The sequence below is a fragment of the Apodemus sylvaticus genome, chromosome 12 (genome assembly GCF_947179515.1).
Source record: "Apodemus sylvaticus chromosome 12, mApoSyl1.1, whole genome shotgun sequence".
In the NCBI taxonomy this organism is placed as follows: Eukaryota; Metazoa; Chordata; class Mammalia; order Rodentia; family Muridae; genus Apodemus; species Apodemus sylvaticus.
In genome coordinates, this window is record NC_067483.1 from 22454520 (window position 1) to 22475475 (window position 20956).

The 20956-nt window shown below is 34.5% G+C and overlaps 1 protein-coding gene across 1 annotated transcript in view; it reads right to left on the reverse strand.

Annotated features, from left to right (window-relative positions):
* The window catches only part of Cdh19 (cadherin 19), a 119951-nt gene that overhangs the window by 19584 nt on the left and 79411 nt on the right, over positions 1-20956 (reverse strand). The window contains exon 8 of the mRNA XM_052201029.1: positions 12391-12512. Within this exon, the coding sequence (XP_052056989.1) occupies positions 12391-12512 (122 nt within the window). The remainder of the gene's footprint in view (positions 1-12390; positions 12513-20956) is intronic.

Below are 20956 nucleotides of genomic sequence, written 5' to 3' on the forward strand. Positions count from 1 at the left end.
GAGTAGAGTCCATAGAGAATGGGGAGAGGAAGGAAGGGAAGCCTGGAAAGAGTAAGGGAGGAACAAGAGACCAAGAGAGCTAGAGGGGGGCAAGCAGTCTCTTTTATAGTGGGTCAGGTCTACCTTGCTGTTGCCAAGTAATTGTGGGGTGGAGCACAGCGGGCTGTTGCCAGGTAACTGTGGCGTGGAGTTTAGACAGAATGCTAACACCAACTCTGCCCATGATAAGGAGGTAGCCAGCCACACAACTGAGTCATAGCCTGGGGTTACTATGTCAGAATCCCAGAAATGAGACCTTAGATAAGGCCCTTCCTTCTGTGTTGCCAGTTTCATGTTTGAGAAGGGAAATTTTGTGCAGGTTTTATCATTAAAAATTACATAAAGACATTCAGAATATGCAGATTAGTAAAGCAGATCATGAAATGCCCTGATGATCTACTAATGCTGCCTTAGCTTCTTCACCACCTACTACTGGATGACTAGATGATGCCTGGTGGAAAGGAGGACAGATCTTAGCTCACCAATAAAATAGCATTACCATTTTACAACTAGAGCATAATCTTTGGGCATTTCTAAGTGTATATTGGTGCTTTCTGCTTTTTCTATTTGAGGTTTTATATATACTCATTGTGTAACTCTGCAAAGTAAAAACACAATATATGTTTGTAATGTGATTTGTAAAAGTAAATATAAATAAATTCTGAAAGCCTTAATTTTCTAGTTAAGCATATAGCAAAATACTTATTGTCTTCAATAATATGCATGTTTATTTTTGGACTTCAAAATATAAGTATTTTCCTAACATTTCACACACACACATACACACACACACACACATGCACCATAATGAAAGAAATAAGTTTAGTCATGTGTAACTTAAGAAAGTTGGAAATTACCAGAGCCAGTATGTATGTATGTATGTATGTATGTATGCATGTATGTATATATGTATGTATGTATGTGTGTATGTATGTATGTATGTGTGTATGTATGTGTGTGTATATATGTATACATATACCTATACCTACACACACACACACACACACACACACACACACATATATATACACACATATATATATATATATATATATACACATAATTTCAAATACACTTTCCACCAATCACTGGTATTATATTTAAGATTGATGTCACTTTAAAAATACCACTAGTATGTTGACATTTAGCTAGGTAAATATCTCAAGGTTCCTAAACAGCATTCTTTTCTGAGATTTTGCCTTTCTTTTACAAAAAAGTACGTAAGAATGTAAGACATGCTTTTTATTTCCCACCTCTGTGCACTTGCTCTTAGAGTCCTGAACTGCCACACTGAGACAGAGGATGGGTAAGCAGAAGCATAGATCTAGACATATTACATTTGTCAAGTGTGATTGATAACTATATATAGCTGGAGAGATCACTGAAAGTTTTATGGAAAAGGTACTTATGCCCCTCTTATCTCTCCACTTTCCTGAATATGTGACATATATCTCCAGGATTCTTTATTTACTTTATATTCAAAGATGTGAATGAAATCAATTCACCTTAACTGTGTCAACAGTTATTGCTCTGTCCTATTATAGCTGGCTTCAGCAACTGTAATGCCCTCAAATTAACCTGTCAACCTCTCTTGCCCAGGAACAAGGTAACTTCCAGGAATGCTTAGAATTGTAGTTCTAGGAAACAACAAAGCTTCCTGGGAAAATATGGATGCCTATAGGTTTTTCCTTATAAGCCCCTGCAACACATGGCATAGCAGTTCCAGCCTGAGAATTCCGGAAAATTATCCTGAACAAAGTTTATCTCTTGGTCAGTATTTATAATTTAAATTAGCTTTAAATTTGGCCCAAAATCGTAGGGATTTTTGGTTGGTGTTTGTTGATGCTGTTGTTGTTGTTGTTTTGGCAAATGTTAGGATTAGCTTAACATCTCCCTACTGCAAAGATTCATGGTTCCTAAAGAACAGAAACTGCACTATAGTCATTGGATACTGAATACTTTAATTATTGAGAAAAAGAATTATGCTGAAAAAATGCTGAAAAGAAAAAAGTACCTGACACATTTTCTGGGTTTATTTTTTTATTCATTTCCTTATTTCCTCATTTTTTATTTTTTGTTAATTTTAGAAAAAAAAAACAATACCACAATTGACTCCACTAAAAAAAAAAAAAAAGGAATAAGACTACACTAAAAAGAAAAACAAAATAAACACAATAGCAGCAAAAGAAAGCAGCCAACCTCTGACAAAAGTAAACATGCACACACACACACACACACACACACACACACACACACACATCAAAACTTTGTAGTCCATGATGAAATATATTGTTCAACTACTATTGAACAAGAGATCTGTCCTTTGAGTAGTTGGTATTCCCTGGGTCATTCTATTGGAGAAAATTGATATACTTCTATCAGGTTTAAGTGACAAATCTTATTCTTTGGTCTAATGGCTAAGTTTTCACTCATTTGTTCATTCATTCATCTATTCATTCATTTTCTATGTCCTATGAAAGCAAATATAGAGATCCAGGGCTATACATTATTCAAAGAGTAATAATAGACCTCAGCTCTATGTGAAATGTCTTCATCAAATCTCTCCCGTCAAAGCTCAGATATCCCCTTGAAAGAGGAGATTTAATGAGTATAAAGTCTATGGAGAATCAAGGACACTAAGAATCCAATAACCTCTAAATCAAAATGAAAAATCTCATATGAACTCAACAGACTGTGGCATCATCTGCAAGCCTGAATGTATCTGTACCAGGTTCTCTGCATATAAATTATAATTTCCAGTACAGTTCTTATGGGATTCCTGAATGTGAAAATTGTAGGTCTCTGATTCTTGTGCCTTTTCTTTTTCATTTTGTCTCTTCTTGGATTTTGTCCAATTCTACTTGACAGGTTTTCTTTTATCTTATAATTATTTTATTATATTAAACAAAGCATGCAATAATTTTAATCTTTTTACTTCCTCTTCCCAACTGCTAGCAGATTTACCCACTTCCCTACCAACCCAAGTTTATGTTCTTTCTAAACCTTTCAAAAATATATAATCAATACCCAAAGCAAACAAATCAAACAAATAGCACAGATACATGACAAAATTTATTAAAAATAATCCCCCAAATACATATACAAAATAAAGTTTGTTTTGTGTTGTGTAGGCATGGTTCTAATGCTAAGGTTCTGTTCCCCAATTGGTTCTTGATCTATCAGTAAAGAAGCAATGGGCCTATTGCTGGATGGAAGGAATAGACAGGACTTCCTGGTTCCTGCAGGTGAGAGACAGAAGCAGAAGAGAGATTTCACCATGATTCAGAGAAAGGCAAGTTACCCAGCATTCTGAGATCTCAGTTGGAACAGCAATAGGCTGATTTTGCAGGTGGGTAGTTGGAGATATTGAATTGGGATTACAGGTATCTGAGCAACTAAATTTGAGGGAAAGTTGAGAGGTATGGAGCTAACAGTACTGTTGTATTATTAAGGTCACACTTCTCCAAGTAGGAGATAATTAGCACCTAGCACTTGTGCCAAAAAGGCAAGTTGCTGTTCAGCAACATGTGTATGTGTTTTATATGCATAGATTCAAGGGAAGCTAGATAGGGGTTGGTAGTGAAGCTGGTTTCCAGCACTTAGGCTTGGTAGCAAAAGTTACATGCATTAGTATTGCTTAAAGATTCTTGGGACCAGTGCCTGAACTTGAGTATGGCTGATGTACCCCATGATAACTCATTATGATCTTTTTTCTTTCTTTCTTGTTTGTCCTTCCTGCAGCCATCAATCTCTAATAGCTTCTTTGTTAGAGCTAAGACTTTATATATGCCTCTCCTTCCAAATGTTGGGGCTTTGTTTGGTTTAAACCTATGCAGGAACTATTCCAGCTCTTATATTTTCTGTGAGTGCAAATGTGCATCAGTCCTGTTGTGTCTGGAAGACACTGATTTTTTGAAACCATATATCACTTTTGGCTCTTAAATTGTTTTACTTCCTTTTACACACAATATTTCTGAGGGAAAAAGGAGTTTGATAGAGTTCTCTCTCTTAGTTCTTAGTGCTCTATCCCTTCTAATTATCCATTTTCCCAGTAGTAGGTCTTTGGGTCAATTAGCATCCATTGAAACAAGTTAACAAATTAAGGTTGTTTTTTTTTAACACCATAATATAACTCAGTGCTATAGAAGTTTCCTACATCTATACATATATGGAAAAAATTTAATTGAGTCACCAAGTATGATGGATATTCTTGTTTCAACTTGATTAAATTCTATAGTTTAAGGCTTATATCTAGGCATTGATATTACACAATCCTTTAAGCCCAGCATTCAGGATATACAGTTATAGGGATCTCTGAGTTCAAGGTCAATTTATAGAGCAAGTTCCAGGACAGCCAAGCTTAGGCTATGAAGGAGCTAGAAAAGAGAAAGCTAGTAATAATATAATAGAAAAATGAGGGTCATGTTCCAGCTCCAGCAAACAGCAGGACTTGGTAGCTTCAGCCAAGTGGCTCTGACTTTAATGTCAAGAATTGAAGTGTTTATTGGAAAAATTGACAGTATATCTGGATCTAAAAAATTAGTGGTGACTAAGGGGAGATTTTCATCACTGTAATGAAAGTCTGGGGAATATTTTCTGAGAGCACAAAGAAGCCGTGTTCTGAGATAGTCCCAGTTGTTCATCATGTTGCAGGTCAACTTGATAGAAAGAATCACCAAGGTGGTACTCTTTGGAAAGCATAAAAGGCTCATGGAAAGCAGATGAGGCATGGCACTGCTAGAGGTCATGAAAAGACATTGGTACTGGGATAGCCTCATTTATAGTTGACAGCCAAGGACTAAAGTGCTCATGCAACAAAATTGAAGCTTGCCAATATAAAGAAATCCTATGAGTGACTGTTGGTCAAAGCTAGTTGCAGTATAAGAGTATAGGAATTTGTTGATGCCAGTCCCATAGAATAATCAACAAGAAAAGTAGCAACAGTGCAATAGAGTCCAGCAGAGCCTAGAGTGATATAGAGGGCAGAATTGGATAAGTGACCCAATTCATTTAGAAGATCTCAGATGATCATGTGTGGATCCCAGATTTGGAAACATGAAGCTATGTAGCTGAATTTTCTTAAATTCTGCAAGATTTTGGATATCTCAGAATATTGAGATACCTGCCTAAGAAAGCTGCTAATATGGAGAGGAAACAGTCCAAGAAAAGTGCTGCTGAATGTGAGATCTGCCAACAGTGGTTAACAAAGATTAAAGGCATTGGATATCTGAAGCAGACTTTATTATTAGGCTTGGAGACTCAGAATTTGGAACTTGACCAGCAATTTTGTTTTTGTTTTTGTTTTTGTGTTTTTGTTTTTGTTTTTTGGTCATGCTTTGGATCAGTATTTCCTCTATATAATGCTTTGGTGTGAGAATATATCCTGTGCCATTGTATGTTGGAACTATGTGATCTGCTCTTTGATTTCTATTATATAGGGAATTACAGTTAACAGAATGCTTGCATTACACAAAAGATTTTGAACTTTGGACTTTTCAGCATTATGCAAGTTATACTAGACTAGAGGGGGTTTTGCAATTGGACTAAATGTATTTTGCTTTATGCTATGGGCCCATAGACTTATCTGTTTGAATAAGACTATTGCATCCAGTAAATAAATGTAGTGGTTTGAGAATGTAGTGGTTTGAGTACATAGGGAATTGCACTAATAAGAGGTGTAGCCTTCTGACTGGTGTAAGGTGAAATCTCAGGGTTGTTTTGATTTGCATTTCCCTAATGACTAATGAAGCTGAGCATTTTTTAAGATGCTTCTCAGCCATTTGAAGTTCTTCAGGTGAAAATTCTTTGTTTAGCTCTGTACCCCCATTTTCTAATAGGGTTGTTTGGTTTTCTGGAGTCTAACTTCTTGAATTCTTTGTATATATTGGATATTAGCCCTCTATCTGATGTAGGGTTGGTGAAGATCTTCTCCCAATTTGTTGGTTGACGATTTGTCCTTTTGATGGTGTCCTTTGCCTTACAGAAACTTTGTAATTTTATGAGATTTCACCTTACACCAGTCAGAATGGCTAAGATGAAAAATTAAGTAGACAGCAGGTGTTGGTGAGGGTGTGGAGAAAGAGGAACACTCTTCCACTGTTGGTGGGGTTGCAAACTGGTACAACCACTCTGGAAATCAGTCTGGTGGTTCCTCAGAAAACTGGGCACATCACTTTCAGAGGATCCTTCTATACCTCTCCTGGGCATATACCCAGAGGATTCCCCAGCATGTAATAAGGATACATGCTCCACTATGTTTATAGCAGCCCTATTTATAATAGCCAGAAGCTGGAAAGAACCCAGGTATCTCTCAACAGAAGAATGGATGCAAAAAAATGTGGTATATATACACAATGGAATACTATTCAGCCATTAGAAACAATGAATTCATGAAATTCTTAGACAAATGGATAGAGTTAGAGAACATCATACTAAGTAAGGTAAGCCAGTCTCAAAAGATCAATCATGGTATGCACTCACTAATAAGTGGATATTATTCTATAAAATTGGAATACCCAAAACATAATCCACACATCAAAAGAGGTACAAGAAGAACGGAGGTGTGGTCACTGGTTCTGGAATGACTCAGTGTAGCAGTATAGAGAAAAAGCAGAACAGGGAAGTGGGAAGGGGTGCATGGGAGAACAGGGGGAGGGAAAGGGGCTTATGTGACTTTCGGAGAGTGAGGGGCCTGAAACAGGGAGATCATTTGAAATGTAAATAAAAAAATATATCGAATAAAAAAATACCTATGCAAAAAAAAAAAAAAGGTGTAGCCTTGTTGGATTATATGTGTCACTATGGGTGTGGGTTTTATATGTATCCTTCTGTTCCCAGGCTCTACGCATTACAGAAGAGAGATTCCTTCTAGTTGACTAAGGATGCCAGTCTTCTCCTGGCTGCCTTCAAATAAAGATGTAGAACTCTCAGCTCCCTCAGCAACCTGTCTGCTGGACATTGTAATGCTTCTTACCATGATGATAATGAACCAAACCTCTGAAATATTAAGCCAGCCCTAAATAAATGCTGTCCTTTACAAAAGTTGCCTTGGTCATTTTGTCTCTTCACAGATATGGAAAACTTAAATAATATACACACACAAAATATCTAAAATGATATTAATCAATTGTCTCAAAATATGTCAGTTGAAATGATATGCAAGTAATGAAAGTTCTTCCAATGGTACTTTAAAAAAAATCATTCATTATCTTTTACTCTTTAAGCCAAAAGATAAAAATTGTACAGGAAAATATCAGAATCCTTTTTGTAAAATGGTTTGTGATTCTCAGAACTATGACCACATAAAATCAGAAACAGATTAGGATGGACTTCACCTTCCTGACCTGAAAACATTTATTATCACTTATCTTGAAATATCCATATACTTAAAAGATTTGTTATAATTAGAATAAATGCATTTAGTTTATATTGCTTACATTTCAATTTTTGACACTTTTTGTATTTTAGTTTTTAGCATTTGTTTGTCAAGAATAATATATGCTATGTATAATGTATATGTTAAAAATAATAATTTGTATAGCTTGGTTCCTATTATCAACTATATCATTGATGCAATATATTTTGTGAAAATTGCATCAATTTATACATCCAAATTTACTAAAACTTATGATTGTTTGATGGAGTGATTGAGTAATCTGATTTTTTTGGAGATAGATTCTAACCTTAAAATCATTCTGGCTTTGTATTCTCACAAGAATTTACCTATATTGCACTCATAGGCAATTTTCATTTCAGCCTGCAGTGATAGTGATAGAAAGAATGAAGCTATATTTTATGAACTTTGGTCTTTACTTTTTCTTTCTTTTTTTGTGTATATTCTTTTTTTTATTTATTGATATATTTATTTATATTTCAAATGATTTCCCCTTTTCTGGACCCCCACTCCCCGAAAGTCCCATCAGTCCCCTTCCCTCCCCGTTTTCCCACCCAACCCTTCCCACTTCCCTGTTCTGATTTTGCTCTATACTGCTTCACTGAGTCTTTTCAGAACAAGGGGTCACTCCTCTGTTCTTGTACCTCATTTGATGTGTGGATTATGTTTTGGGTATTCCAGTTTTCTAGGTTAATATCCACTTATTAGTGAGTGCACACCATGATTGATCTTTTGAGTCTGGGTTACCTCACTTAGTATGATATTCTCCAGCTCCATCCATTTGCCTAAGAATTTCATGAATTCATTGTTTCTAATGGCTAAATAGTACACCATTGTGTATATATACCACATTTTTTGCATCCACTCTTCTGTTGAGGGATACCTGGGTTCTTTCCAACTTCTGACAATTATAAATAGGGCTGCTATGAACATAGTGGAACATGTATCCTTATTACATGCTGGGGAATCTTTTGGGTATATGCCCAGGAGTGGTATAGCAGGATCTTCTGGTTTTCTTCAGTTCCTTTATGATAATTAAACTGTCTTCAAGTCCTTATACAGTTTGAATTTTATGTATCTTTTTCTCTTTACTTGATATAAAAGTATGGTTTCAATATTAACATATTCTGCTTTAATGCTTTCCTAATGAATTGAAAACATTTTAAGATGAAATTTAAAGTATGTTCTTTGAAAACTAATTGATCATCTCTTAAAATAAAATCACACTATGTCTATATCATTTCTCTAATCCTCACCTTTTCGATGAATTAGAAAGTCAAGACAGCTTCAGAGTAATGAGGAATAAAACTTACATGCTTAGTAATTATTTCTTTATTCTAAAAACAGCTATGCAACAAGAATAACTTACATTGTATATTTGTCTTATTCATTGAAATGACTTAGCACTTAAATTTTAAGCATAGAAAAGAAAATCTACAAAATCTTGATTAACACTACATCTCATATAGCTCATTTAAATAAAAAGAATAAAATAATTTTTATATTATTTACTAATAAGGCCCCTTATGAATGAAGTAGAATTAAGACAACATGATTTGAGACTAGTATTGGATATAATTGTGATTTACACTTCTTTTGTCATTTGAAGATTGTACCATAGATTTAAGAGGTTACATGTTTTAACTTCTGTAACATAGTATAGATTTAACAATGTTTATATCAAACTGTTTTAGCTATCACTGATAGTTGTCTATTTCTATGTAAGAATCCAGTAAAAATATCAGAAAACTAATGAAATATGATACTTTAAGCCTCACCAACACTAATAAACATCTTTGTAGGAGGTCAAAGAAATGTGTGAAAAATACAATTGAGTTATGACAAGTATATGATTTTATCTTATTTTGTTTTATGTGTATATTTTGCCTTCAAGTAAGTTTGCTTACTATTTTTATGCCTGGTTTAAATAGGCCAAAAGAAGGCATAAGTTCCCTTGGATCTAGATTTATAGAAGGTGGGAGGTGCTATGTATTTGCAGAGATAAAAATCTTGATCTCTTGGAAGACCAGCCAGTAATCACAACTGCTAACTCTTCTTTCTAAACCCTGGCTCAAGTATTTTTTCTTGAGAATTTGAAATGATTCCCATATTTATTAGTCACTCTCATCATTTGGTTATGCTTCCACGACATATACACCATTATTTATGCTATATTGAATATTTTAGGAATATTTAAAGCAAAAATTGTTTCAATGGTATTGACTAAACAGTTTGTGTGTGTGTGTGTATGTGTGTTTGTATACATGAGAACACATACATGTAAATCATGTAGAGTTCATGAATGCATTTTCTTTTCAAATACCCTAAAGTTGTTGCTCAGTGGGATAATGTTGGTGATTGTTAGAGGATTAAGACTTGCTAATCCCCTGATTGCTCATGCATTGCACATACAGAAATATATTTCCATATATAATATTTCTTTATGTGCACAGCATATGATAAGAATACATAATAATATCATTATAAGATGAAAAAGTAGAAGGTTATTCTGTCTAACAAAGCTACACAAATAAGGAAATGTTGAAGATAATCATTTGAGTAGGTGGTGGCTTTATCACAAATTAAAGATGTGTCTGTTAATGTTTTGATTCTAGTTTATAATGCTGAAATTTACTTTTGCCTTTCTCAAGTCCTAAAATTCAAAAAGAAAGCAACCAAAGGAGAATTGACTAGAGATTTTCTCTGATTGTCAATATTTCTTAGATTAAAAGCAGTATCTAATTAAATCATCTAGCATTCTTTTTTAACCAAGCATGTTTTCATTAGTCTTACATTTTTTTAAAAAAAAATTATCACAATTAGAGCCTTTTGAGTATAGAAATATTGATAGTAGGACCAGCAACACTGCTCCAAAGACAGAGTCCTGCCCTTAAGTTCGATTACCTGACTTATATCCCTGAAACCCAAATAGTAGAAAGAGAAGAACAATTCTTCTAAAACATAATTTGGCTTCAAATACACACAAATATATACATGTATATGTGCACACATGTACATATATATGGCAAGAAAAAATATAAAAGAAAATGCACTGTCTACAGATTGTAAAGATTGTCCCTAATTACTTCTTTTGCAATGTACCTAGTGTTTGAAGGTGAATTACTTATTTTATTTTCCTCATTTATGAGAAAAGTTTTAAAGTGACTTATTACTGTAGCTTTGACAAATTACAATCTTTAGTACCTGAACATTATTTTACAGAAAATCCTTTTCATTTTTAATTGCAATTACTCTTTTGAACTGACCTAATGTATTTTTATAATAGCTTTATAGAATGATATAATAATTCAGTCTCAGAAACCCAGAATGGATAAAAACTGTAGTACCTAGTAAGCATTGTTATGTCTTTTAATGTGGAAAAGCTTGGCATTTCTGTCTGCCACAAACAGTCAAAATAGTACTTGCGCTACACTTTACCACTTAAATAGACTGAAAATTCAAAATCTACGACCAAGTTCACCTGCCTTGTTTCACTATATAATTAGATATATATTTTACATAAATGAACAATGAAGCTAAATATCATCTCCCATTCTTAATATCCTATAGTAACTATAAGCAGTGAATTGTAAGGCAAGCATATGCTTCAAGCATTATACTCACAATTTTTTTTGCAGTTAACTATAAAACCAATTACAAGGAAAATAGGATATTTCCTATATGAATTTTAATCTCTTGTGCTACTTCATGGTCAATAACTTAACAAGAATTATTTGTAGATTTTCATAAATCGATTACTTTTAGCTTTAATTAATATATTTGATCAAATAAAAGATTAATTCACAATTTCAAGAACAATAACTAAATAACAAACTGGTATGAGTGAAGAATCTATTTTCATAATCAGAAAGACTTTATGAGTCTAGGTCTAAAGAAAAGGAATAACAAGGGAACACAGAGATGTTTTCTGCTGATTATTAAAGTTTTACTGTATGAAAGCAGGTGCTATGAGCAGAAGTTCAAAATAAATTACTGTTTCTGTAGTCTACAGCAAATGAATGATAACCAATTAATGTTTTTGCAATCCTTCATATTGCAAATAATAATCAGAATGAAATATGATTCATGTTAAATGTGCTTTGGTACTAATTTACAAAACTAGTTCTAATATTTCATCCTAAAAATGTACAGAAATTCATATTAAGCTTCTAAATATTACCTCAAAAAAGTATAACCTATTACAGTTAAAAAAGAAATAACCTATGGGTGATGGTGGCACATGCTTTTAATACCAGTACTCAGGAAGCAGAGGCAGGCAGATTGTTATGATCAAAGCCAGCCTTATCTGCACAGCAAGTCCAGGACAGTCAAGGATACACAGAGAAAACTTGTCTGGAAAAAAACAAAGCAAAACAAAACAAAACAACCAAACAAAATAAAAGAAAACAATAAAAACAGCAACAAAAAACAACAGCCAAAAGAAAACAGTTAAAGCAACATTCTTTAAATGGAAAATTTAGCCAGTAATACCTAGACAGTAGCATAATTGTCTTTTAAAAATTATATGGTTTTTAAAAGTACATAATTTTATTGCACTTGCTATTAAGGATAAACATGGAAAATGTATGTTAACGTTTATGGAACATTCATGAAAAAAAGCATAATGACACATTGCTCTTTACTAAACATTTTATATTTAAATATCATCATTTTCATTACACTGTGTGTTTTATTCAGTCTTAAAAATAAGCCAATATTGTTAAGTAAAAGAAATTCAAATGTTAACAGTAAATATATAGCAAGCTTTAAATATGGAGAGCAGATAGTAACTTATAATAAGATAATTCACATACAAGCAGTTATATATACATTTTTAATTTTATTTCACATTATTTAATTTCAATTTATTTAATTTTAAACATGTTAGTCTCTAATTTCAAAATTATTTGTTTACTAATTACAGTTATGGACTCTGCAACTGGTTCATGAGGACTTACATGTTTCAGTAGCTGTGACACTCAAGTTGTACCAAGCACTGACCTCTCTGTCAAGCACATTAGTGGTTATTATTGTTCCATTGTCATTGATATCAAACATTTTGCTCCCAGTGAGAGAATATCTACACCAAAAGGAAAAGAGATTACAACTGAATTGGATTTTATAGCAATGCTATAGGGCATACATACATTCAAAGCTGAATGATTCAAATAAACTACATCAACATGTTTAATAAATGTTTTTAAACTGGCATGAAATAGCAAGTAATGAAAAAAGAGACCCTGAACTTAAAAGATAAAGGAAGGTCATGTAGAAGGAGGACTTGGAAGATGCAAGGAAAGGGACAAATATTGTAGTTACATTATAACCTCTAATATTAATATAAATAGGTTTTTTTTTTCTGTTTTTTTGAGACCAGGTTTCTCTGTATAGTCCCAGCTATCTCTGTAGACCAGGCTGTCCTCGAACTCAGAAATCTGCCTTCCTCTGCCTCCCAAGTGCTGGGATTAAAGGTGTGTGTCACCACCACCTAGCATAGTTTTGTGAAACACAAAATTAAAAATATTTTGGAGAGAAGTATTATAAATACAAATAGATGACTCTCCTACACATATCATGAGAGAATTTTGACTTGGTCAAAAGAATTGCAAAAATCATGTTTCATATAAAGTACAAATAGGTTAGGATTGAAATATGTGACTGTCAACCGTTATTGGATCTGTTTCAAATGGAAGTTCTTTGCTCAGTCCTCTTTTCTTATTAGTCTCTATTCTATACAATGAACATTTCTTTCAATGAATAAGTTCAATCACTAAAAATATACTAATCTATAAGTGTTTAAATTAAATATGTTTATAATATTTGCAAAAAAATAAATTTCATTACATTACATACTGTTGGAACATATTCAAAAAAGTGCATGTTAAACACCACCTTGGGGACCTTGAAAGACACTCCAGGAAAAATGGTTGAGGGCATTTTTTCACAGATGCATTTTGTTTCATAGATTATTCTTCAACATGATTCTGTGTGTTCAATGTTATACATTTAAATTTAATTTATAAGGCATATTTATTCTTGTTGTATGTCAAATAATTGCTATAGATCACAATTTAGTGAAAACATATGCTAAGTGCTTTCTGCAGTGTACCAGGGATCTGGATATGGTCTTCAGCCTTGCTTTTGTGCTTTCCATGATATAATCTGTACTATGTGTCAGAAAATTGTCTTTAAATTGGTCTGCCTAAGATGGCTATGGGAAGTGGATGCCCTGACACTATTTAAAATGTGGTTACTGACTTTTATCTACATGTTTTCTTAGTTTTGATGTGTCTTTTCTTATATTTGTGTATAAGAAAACTAAAATAATGTTATCTACTGCATTGGATAGAATTTGCCCCATTCTGGCAGTATACAGGTCTGCCTTGGTCAGCAAAAGTTGACACATACTGATAAGTAATTCTTTTGGGAGATAAACTTCAAATAGTAAAAATCATTTATATCTACTATTTGTTCATTTGGATTAAATATACTGATGATGGATTTCATTTAGTTTTCTTGGAAAGTAACTGGGTTTCATGTTCTTTCATGAAATAGTCTGAAATAATCTTCTCAAATTTACAACAAAATAATCCTTTAAAGTACCCAGCATGTTTTATCTTCTTGTGAATGATTAATAATAACAAAGAGGCATAATACCTGGGGTTTAGTTCTTATCTTTGTATGAACACATACTTGAAGACTTTCCACAAATGAATTTTAGATTTGCTATAATTATGTGGCAGGGATAAGAATATTTTATATTTAATTTAAAAATTTTCTAAAAATGTATCCTAATTTGAGGTTTGATATCCAAGAGAATTTTAAAATATGAATTAGAGAGGAAGATACTTTAGACTAGAGTTCAATTTTAGATTCATTCAGTGCTAAGTATTTTGACATATTTTACTTAAATATCTATAAGTGGGTGTATTTCTGATTAAACAGATTACTATAGAATTAAATGGTACTTTAATGGTTGCTATTTTGCATTTCACATCTAATCCTTCACCTGTAAGTAAAACACCATTGCAAATAAATCTCATTAGAAGTTTGAGATAAATGTTTTCTTAATAGCAAAATAAGCATTAGATAAAATTTTGGAAAAACAGTTAAGACCAAATAAATTGATCCAGATTGCACAGGAAATTTAGACCAGGAAAAAACAAACAAAACAACATAGAATTAGTGATTATGTAGGTTTAATAAATTGGTTGTTGTAAGATGGATGGTGGTGGCACACGCCTGTAATTCCAGCACTCTGGGAGGGAGAGGCAGGCAGATTTCTGAGTTTGAAGCCAGCCTGGTCTACAGAGTGAGTTCCAGGACAGCCAGGGCTATACAGAGAAACCCTGTCTCAAAAAAAAAATTCCCCCCCCAAAAAAATTGGTCGTTGTAAGTTCTTCTCCAAGATTCATAACTTCAGAAGCATTGAGTAGTTGCCTAGTATTCTAGGGTAATACATAATTTTCCTCATGTTGAATGGATCTTAGGTACAATTAGAGAGCTGTTGGTTACTACCAAAATATAGGCCCTGCTACTGAACCCTTATGTGTTCTAACAAACTCATTGTTATGGTAACCACAGATATGTATAGTTTTGACTCCTCATCAAAGAAACTTCTCTTTGCAATACACATAGACTTTTACAGAAAATCACAACCAATTGAATCCCAGAATTGTGGAACCAAGTCCCAATGAATATTGCACTGGAAAAACTATTCCACACCTATTGCTAATGGCATACTGCTTGAGATAGGGCTGAAAGATTGAAGGAGTAATAGAATCAGGCAGATTTTTGTGACATTTTTTTTTCTAATAATGTCAGAAGCTACAACAATGCAGTGTCATCAGCATGACTACTTAAACATGAGATTAAAGAGGAAAATAACTATATGCACACTAAAGTCGATGAGAAAAAGGCAAGGTTTCAATCAAACAGAAATTATTGCAGGTTTCTAAAAAAAATACTGAGGTTGGAAAAGTAATTTCCTCAGGTAGGATCACACCAATTGGTTATGAAACAATAATCAGTCCTGAAAATAATATTTATACAATCTTGGCAAGAATAATGAAAAATATTCCTTTTTTCACACTATCATACTAATTACATATGACACTGACCCTGTCCTGCTAACACTGATTGTATACATACTTGATCACTTGATTAGTTCACTGTCTGATAATTTTTCTACTAGAGTCTTTTCATGTTTTTTTTAATTTTATTTTTTATTCAATATATTCCTCATTTACATTTCAAAGCTTATATCTCTTCCCGGTTCCCCCCTCCCAGAAAACCCCCAATCCTTCCTCCCACACATTGCCTCCAAGAATATGCTCCTCCACCCAAACCTTTCCCACGACCTCGATTGATTTCCCCACACTAGGGCCTCTATTGAGCCTATACAGGACCAACGACCTCTCCTCCTACTGATGCCTGACAAGGCATTCCTTTGCCACTCTTTGGCTGGAACCATGTGTACCCCTTGGTTGATGGCTTAATTCCTGGGAGTCCTGGGGTGTCTGGTAACATAATCGTTATTCACATGGGTCTGCAACATCCCCCATCACCCCCCTGCACTCCTCCAGTCTGCCTTCCAACTCCTCCATTGTAAACCACGAGCTAGGTTCAATGGTTGGCTACTAATATACACCTCTGTAAAGCTCTGGCAGAGCCCCTAGAAAAGACAACCATAATAGGCTTCTTTCGGTATGCACTTCTTGTCATCCAGAGTAGTTTTGGGGAATGAATGAAAGGCTGCTCAGATACTTTCCTACCTGCAGATTCATCCTATAAATAGTCACCAAACCCCAAAACTACTATGGATTTATACACACACACACACACACACACATATATATATATATATATATATGTATGTATAAATATATATTATGTATGTATGTATAATATGTATAAACATATATGATAATATGGGAGTTATCATATATATATATATATATATATATATATACATGACTGCAAACCTGAGAATGTCACAGTATGTTATTTCTGAAGATTATGGTACAATTTTTCATGGGCATGAACTTTCTTTCTACTAGGAAATGAAGTTAATCATCTCATCATCAGCATGGCAAAAATGCTGTTTGTCCACTTTGACCCACATACCTACTTCTAAATACTTTATCCTTTAGCCCTAGTATACAGGATTAAGTATAGAATATACACTATAAACCATATACATTGCAAGTATTGATCACAAACTATTTTAGGGAAGCCACCGTGGAACAATTGAGTCTGTAGAATTCATTGCTCAGATGCAAATTTTCTTCCTTGACAAGATCTTATGTACTCAGGACTGTGCGTGACATTATTACAATGATGATTTCTTTCTTTAGAAATAATAAATGAAAAGTGTTATAAAATTATACAATTCTTCATTGAAGTTTTAATGTAATAGAAATATATATATATATATATATATATATATATATGTATACATTGGTATTACATTATATATATATATATATCATATATATGATACAGAATATAATAAGTCAGTTCATAGAAATATAATCTCATCTAAAAGTATACTCTCATGCTGTACAGTTATTTCTTTCAAATCTGTCCTGGAGAGCAAGCCTTTGCCTTCTTTGACTTCTGGAGTCCTGAGAATTCTAACTTTCCCATGGCCAATATCTGAGTACATGGAACATGGCAGTCTTTTCCCTGTGTACCTAAGAAATCTTACAGGTCTACAGACATTTTGTACTAATATCCACTAATGTACATTTGTAATGTATTATACTAATGTCCATTTGTACTAATGGTTTTGCCTTGCTTTTATTTCTACTCTAACACTGTCCCAACAATATCCTATTCTTTAAAAAAAAAAAAAAAAGGTGGGTGTTATCATGCAACATGTGTTTGAAGACAAGACTTGGTACAGATAAAGCAGATAAATGTCTTCGTAAGAAGATTTCATGCAGTTTTATAAGTGCAACAATTTTTTTTATTAATCCCTTGTGATAAGTTACTTATAATCACACGTTATTGTGCAAATCATGAAATTAAGTGTTTAAAGTGTAGAAACACTATCCAGAATTTCTAATGGTAGGTTTTATTGGACTTGTGAATAAAATAAATCCTAACCTTGCTCGCAATTAAGGGATAATTACAATTTAGTCATTAAGCATGCCTTATTAAAGCAACATCCTAAGGAAAGAGCTTGTTTTTGAGGAAATAATATATTAATTTTTTCTAAACACCACAAAAATACTGCTTCTGGGTCTAAGCTCTGCCTCCAAAGAGTAAAAGAGTTCTCAGCACCTAAATCAATATGTACAAGATGTCCTAGTTCTCTGGATAGTGGGCTGTGAAAAGTTGGTGGATAAGGAAAATAAGTGAAAGAAAATAAGTAAAATATTGGATTTTATATCCATAGATTATACTTTCTATCTTGGCAAATCAACCACAACATCACAACTAAAAACTACCCATTATATTTTTTAATAAATACGAAATATAGAGGCAACAGCAGCTGCGGCTGGTCCAGAGGAAGGGCCATCAGCAGTGGAACCAAGGTGACAGGGTCCAGGCAGACCCTGCACCCACTACCACTGACCATTGCTGGTCAGCCGGGCTGCAGGTGGCAGCAGATTTATAGCACCTTTCACCTCACAGAAGCCACATCAGAATCTGCCTCCTGCCAGTCAGTTACAAGAGACTCACTTCCATCTTGGTTCTCAGATGCCAGAGAGATCAGACAGCGTGAGGTACACAAACATAATCCGAGGCCAACATTGCTGGAGTCTAAGCCCAACAGGCGTTGGCCTGCGCCCTGGCCCTGGGCTGTTTGGGTGGCCATCGGTGTGCCAATACATCAGGAGGTTGTTTGCCTGGCCCGTTGCATGCCTCCATTTTGGTGACAGGATGCCAGAAAGTTCTAGCAGGCAAAGCCACCTAACAATCATAGCCCAAAGCTAACATAGTAGGGGTCTAGGCCCAACAGGCCCTGGACTGCCTCCAAGACCTGGGTTGCTCAGTGGGCTATCTGTGTGTCAACCCAGCCAGGAGGTTGTTAGCCCAGCAGATTCTCCCAGCACTTTCAGGGAGCATATGCACGCCACCATCCTGGCCACATGACAGAACCAGTTAACACTCATAGCCCGAGAAGAACTTTCCACAGACCTTGGCCTGCCAGGCTTTTTCCTAGCCTTGGGTCCTGAGCAGCTAGGCTAGCCTTGTGTGCATCAACCCAGCTGGGAGATCTGCTGCCCAGCAGAGTGATCATCACTCGGAAAAGGTCCCAAAGGATACACCATCAGTACTCTCTGAAGGAGCAAAAGGGCACCATATGGTTAACAGACAGAATATGGGGCAAGGCACACTAGGGCTACAAGGGCACCCAAAAGGAGGACAGCACATCAGCAATCTGCGACAGGAGAAACTCAGCCATCCAGTGTTGCAGAAATAGCCATAGAGCCTCACAGGAGGCTCAAACACCAGCCATAGACAAGAACAACTAATACAAAAGAACAAGATAGCAAAGGGCAAATGCAGGAACACCACTAAAAGAAATCTAGGCAATATGGCAGCATCTGAACCAAATTCTCCAACATCAGCAAGTCCTGGTTATGCCAACACACCAGAAAAACAAGATTTGGATTTAAAATCACTGGTCATGATGCTACTAGAAGAACACAAAAAGGACATAAATTAATCTGTTAAAGAAATACAGGGGAACATGAATAAGCTAGAAACCCTTATAATGGAAACACAAAAATGATTTAAAGAAATTCAGGAGAATAAGGCTCAAGAAATAGAAGCCAATGAAGAAGAAGAAACGCAAAAAAATAAAAAAATAAATAAAAAATAAATAAATAAAATAAAAAAAAACTTAAAGAAATGCAGGATATCTTGAGTCAACAGGCAGAAGTCATAAAACAGGAAACACAAAAATCTCTTAAAGAATTAAAGGAAAACACAAACAAACAAATGATGGAACTGAGAAAAATCATCCTGGATCTAAAAACAGAAGTAGAAACAACTAAGAAATCACAAAGGGAGACAACTTTGGAGATAGAAAACCTTGAGAAGAAATCAGGGGCCATAGATGCAAATATCAACAAAAGAATACAAGAGATGGAAGAAAGAATCTCAGATGCGGAAGATACCATAGAAACCATTGACTCAAGAGTCAAAGAAAATGCAAAATGCAAAAAGCTTGTATCCCAGAACATCGAAGAAATCCAGGACACAATGAGAAGACCAAACCTAAGGATTATTGGTATAGATGAGAGTGAAGATTTACAAATGAAAGGGCCACCAAATATCTTCCACAAAATCATGGAAGAAAATTTCCCAACTTAAAGAGAGAGATGCCCATAAATATACAAGAAGCCTACAGAACTCTAAACAGACTGGACCTGAGCAGAAATACCTCTGTCACATAATAATCAAAACCCCAAATGCACTAAACAAAGAAGAATATTAAAGGAAGTAAGAGAAAAAGGCCAAGTAACATATAAAGGAAGACCCATCAGAATCACACCAGACTTCTCACCAGAGTCCATGAAAGATAGAAGATCTTGGGCAGATCTCATGCAGACTCTAAGAGAACACAAATGTCAGCCAAGACTACTATACCAAGCAAAACACTCAATCACCATAGATGGAGAAACCAAGCTATTCCATGACAAAACCAAATTTACACAATATCTTTCCACAAACCAAGCTCTACAAAGAATAATAGGAGGAAAATTCCAATACAAGGAGGGAAACGACAACCTGGAAAAAACCAAAATAGTTAGCTTCTTTCATCAAACCAAAAAGAAGATAACCACTCAAATATAAAATTAACATCAAAAATGACAGGAAGTAATAATCACTATTCCTTAATTTCTCTTAACATCAATGAACTCAATTCATCAATAAAAAGACATAGACTAACAGACTGGCTAAGGAAACAATTCCCTATATTTTGCTGCATAAACTACCTTAGAGTAAAAGGCTGGACGACAATTTTACAAGCCAATGGTCCCAGGAAACGAGCTTGAGTAGCCATTCTAATAGCAGATAAAATTGAATTTCAACCTAAAGTCATCAAAAGAGACACAGAAGGACACTTCTTGCTGGTCAAAGGAAAAATCCACCAAGAAGAACTTTCAATTCTGAACATCTATACGCCAAATGCAAGGGCACCCTCATTCGTAAAAGAAATTTTACTAAAGCTCAAAGCACACATTGCACCTAACACAATAATTGTGGGTGACTTCAACACTCCACTCTCCTCAATGGACTGATCAGGAAAACAGAAACTAAACAGGGACACAGTAAAATTCATTGAAGCTTTGGACCAATTGCATTTGACTGATATTTATAGAACATTTCACCCTAAAGCAAAAGAATATACCTTTTTCTCAGCACTTCATGGTACCTTCTCCAAAACTGATCATATAATTGGTCACAAGACAGACCTCAAAAAGTATAAGAAGATCGAACTAACACCATGCCTCTTATCAGATCACTATGGAGTAAGAGTGGTTTTCAATAGCAACAAAAAAA